The sequence below is a fragment of the Monopterus albus genome, unplaced genomic scaffold (assembly GCF_001952655.1).
Source record: "Monopterus albus unplaced genomic scaffold, M_albus_1.0 scaffold166.1, whole genome shotgun sequence".
Lineage (NCBI taxonomy): Eukaryota > Metazoa > Chordata > Actinopteri > Synbranchiformes > Synbranchidae > Monopterus > Monopterus albus.
The window spans coordinates 1,632,628-1,636,444 of NW_018128046.1; the positions used below are offsets into that span (position 1 = coordinate 1,632,628).

At 40.5% G+C, this 3,817-nt stretch overlaps 1 protein-coding gene across 1 annotated transcript in view; it reads right to left on the reverse strand.

Annotated features, from left to right (window-relative positions):
• Positions 1-63: 63 nt before the first annotated feature.
• Positions 64-3,817, reverse strand: part of LOC109968905 (cathepsin K-like) — a 13,561-nt gene continuing 9,807 nt past the window's right edge. Inside the window, exon 6 of the mRNA XM_020615473.1 lies at positions 64-426. Coding sequence (XP_020471129.1) covers positions 115-426 — 312 coding nt within the window. The 3' untranslated portion in view covers positions 64-114. The remainder of the gene's footprint in view (positions 427-3,817) is intronic.

The window sequence follows — 3,817 nt, forward strand, 5'->3', positions numbered from 1 at the left end:
AGGGTTTAAAGTTTTCTTTTTTGTTTTTTTTTTTTTTTTTTTTTTTTTTTGCTTATTCCAAAAACATTATAGGCTACTGGTCAACAATAAACACTATTTAAAATACAAATTGTCTCACTTGTAACTGATCTGTTTCTGCCCTTTGCCCCACCCATCCCCCATTTTGGCCCACTTAAGGGAAAGTCTAAGAACAGTTAATGGCTTTACCGTTCCGACATATGGGTAGGCCTTCTCAGAGTCGATGCCTCCATTTTCCTTCACATAATTGAAAGCGGTGGTCATGTATCCTCCTCCGCAGCCATAATTCTCTTTGACGCAGTCCACCAGGTTCTGAGGACTGAGGTCCACTAGCTTACCTGTCTTCTTGGCCAGCTGGCCCTCGAGCGCCCCGGCTGAACTGAAGGCCCAACAGGAACCACAGGAACCCTGTCAGCAGTGAACAACAGGGAGGAGAGTGAGGAGTTTCATTTAGTGAGATAAAGGACAAACAGAAATGTGCAAAACTACTAAATGTTTCTCTAGGTGTGGTAAAGACTGCGGAGAAGATCACCAGCACTCCACTGCCCTCTCTGCAGAGCATTTACCACTGCGGGGTGCGTAGGAAAGCTGCCTCCATCCTCAAGGGGCCCCAGTGCGGACCATTCATACCCCTACTCTCCGGTCGGAGGCTCTGAAGTGTGAAATGCAGGACCTCTAGACTGAAAAACTCTTTCTTTCCGACTGCCATCAGACTCCTAAACAGCTGACTCAGGATCTACCTCGTGTAATTCCATCTGTACTGTTTACATACTCATTTTGCACATGCATAATTGCACACCCACTGCTGAATATTTACACTCCATGGCTGCCATGTAGCATATATTCTTTCTGCATTATATTGTTCTTGTTGTATTTTATTTGCTCCCTTCACTTGCTGCTTTAAAGTGCCTTAAATTTGGAATTTACTGCCTATTTAGACTTGTGTTATTGCTCATCTACTTTATGTTTCACTTTATATTTCACTTGTATTATGTGGCATTCATGTGGATGGCAAAGTAAGAATTTCATTGTACAGGGAAACACGTTTCCTAACTGTGCATATGACAAATCAAGACTTTGACCTTTGACCTTTAGGTTTTGACTGGACCGAATCTGATGTGACTTAAAGGTTACATGAAGATGTACAATGTGTATATTACAGTGCAATAAAAGCTTGCTGGTTTGGAGATCAAATCACAAGTGACAAGTTTCAAAATGGATCAAAATGACAAATCAGCATTTCAAATACTTCATCAGCCTCACTGAAATCTAGGTGCTTTCTTCTGCCTGTCCACTAGGTGTCAGGTTTTGACAGCATTAGATTTAAACATGTTTCTGTTTGTTGGTTCAACAACGTCACTGTGGTTGTGGGAGCAGTTTGTGTTCTACGGACCTGGAGAAGGAAGAGTGTGTACATGTCCATGAGAAATGTGCTGTTCTGACACACATGAATAATACTGTTCTGAAAATGTCAACAGAATCCTCAACCTCTTGCTGTTATCACAAGTGCAGGTTGAACCTTTGATATCAAATTACCATATGCATGTGAGATTACTTCCAGTGTGTTGCAGGTGAACAGGAGCAAATCCCTGCAGCCAGTTTCCAAATGTTTAGGGAAAACCTTCCAGAAGAATGGAGGCTGTTAGAGCAGCATGTTTGTTGTTTTAGATGAGATGTTCAGTAATCATATATTATTTGTATTTAGTGCTGAGCATTTTCTGCTTTAAAGAACAGGATCCCTGGTCTGTTGAGAAGAAACAAACTGCAAAGTTCTCTCAGTGCTGAAGCAGTAAAACTCCATGAGAGTCATTAAACTCTCTGCTGGCTGAATTAAAACATCCTCACATTCTGATGGTCCGAGTTGCTCCAATTAAAAGTTTTGTAAATGTCTGACCACTTCAGTTCACTGGGGATCAGAATGAGCTGAAGTAGAAATTAGTCTCAAACAAGCAAAACACAATTCAGACTTCATAAAAGGAGATTTGGAGGAAACAGCTGAATTGTTGGTATGCAGATTGCAGTAGGCATGCTGAATAGTTTATGAACAACACAAAGTTGTTTATAGCTGAAGTTTGGTTTTCAAACACCAGAGGGAGACAAGTCTTCCACGCATAAATTGTCTGCTTCCACATCAACTAAAGTACAGAGGAAATATACTTGTCATAAATAATATCATTGCTGTTTTTTAATAAATCTATTTACATTAAAATCCTGAACAAAATGAATATAAGTATAAATTCATGGTAACAGCTTAAATGTGTCCTGTTTCTCTTAAAAATCAGCTGTCTTAAAATACTTTGTCTTCTTTGTGCAGGGGGAAAAAGTCTTAATTGACTAGTTATGAAGTAAATAAATCTGCCAAAATGTATGTTTTAATGCTCCTTGTAGCCTGCTCCAGAAACATCTAAAATATGTGTTTTAGCTTGTCAAAACACTGGAGGCTTGTGGTGCTGGTGGATATGTGACTGTGGGGAGAAAATGGGCTGACATGCTTAACCAAGCCCAGGGTCTGTTACAGGATTAAATTGCAACTGCTGAACACGTCTAATTTTGGAGTAAATAAATGTACAAAAAACTGTTTTAAAGTTTGTTGCTATTGCCAAAAACAAAAACTAGAGCTCCAATCAACAAAACTAAACTGAAGAAGGCTGAGCTGGGAAGAAGTGGAATATGTGTCCAGACAAAGGAAAATATTCTCCAACTCCTCTGATTGTCATTCAGGTGACATGCCGCTGCCCTCTGGAGAAGGCCATCACTCTACTCACACATGTAAAACAAAAAGGGCTTTTCCAGTGATGGTTTTCACAAACCAACAGAGTAAAGACCTTGAAAAAAGCTGAAAACAATAAAGTTACGAGGCTTCTGTGGGAAAGTGTCAACATAAACAATGTTTTCATGGCTGTGCATAGTTATTTGAATATATTCCCCAGTTAACCTGCTGTTCATATAATATGTGATATTTCCATAGTTACTTGCATTATTGTTTAAACACTTTTTATGTTCCCATCTCTTGTCATTTGCTTTGCTTCTGCCTGTAACAGCCACATTTTTCCACAGAAATCAATGAAGGTCTGTGGTACTTTTTTAAACATTTTGCCTGAAATCTGCATTGGGGAACTTTTTCTCAGTTTTCCCCAAATGAACACCATCACATACCAAAACCCAGCAGGAACTACTGTCTGTAAATTACTGTACCTTTTGTATTTCTACTAAGAAGAAAACTAAACATGACATGCAAAGACATAACTTCCTCCGGTGTGAGAGAATGTCTGTTTCTGTTTTGATTCCTACAAACGGTGATAACTTCAGTCTGTCCAGGTAGTTGTCAGGTTTGCCCGGTTGCACCTCTTTTCTCACTCCCCTCACTCTGTTTTCTCTCCCTTTACCTGATTATGCTATCCTTTACACCTGCTTGTCACCAGCTGCACCTGATTAGTTTCTCCCTATTTAGTCCCTGCTCTTCGTTCACTCCCTTGCCAGTTCTTTCTAGCTTTTCTCAGACCCGTTTGTTCCCCGTCGTTCTTTTGAATCTGTATTTAGTGTTTTGTGTCTCTTCTCTCCAGCTGCTTAGAGTACATTCCCTTTTTTTTTGCATCAGCCGCTCCTTCGGACCACGGACCTCCTCCACTCTGCTCTTCACTACCCCGCAGGTCGATGCACAGTCTACCACTCACTGTATGTACTATTTATGTTTATCTGCAGTTGCACCTAAACCGACCAGTCCAGGAGTGAATCCCAATGTCCGCAGCCCGGTCTTCTTCTCATCATCTCCATCATTGACTGTGTACACTCCTATGCT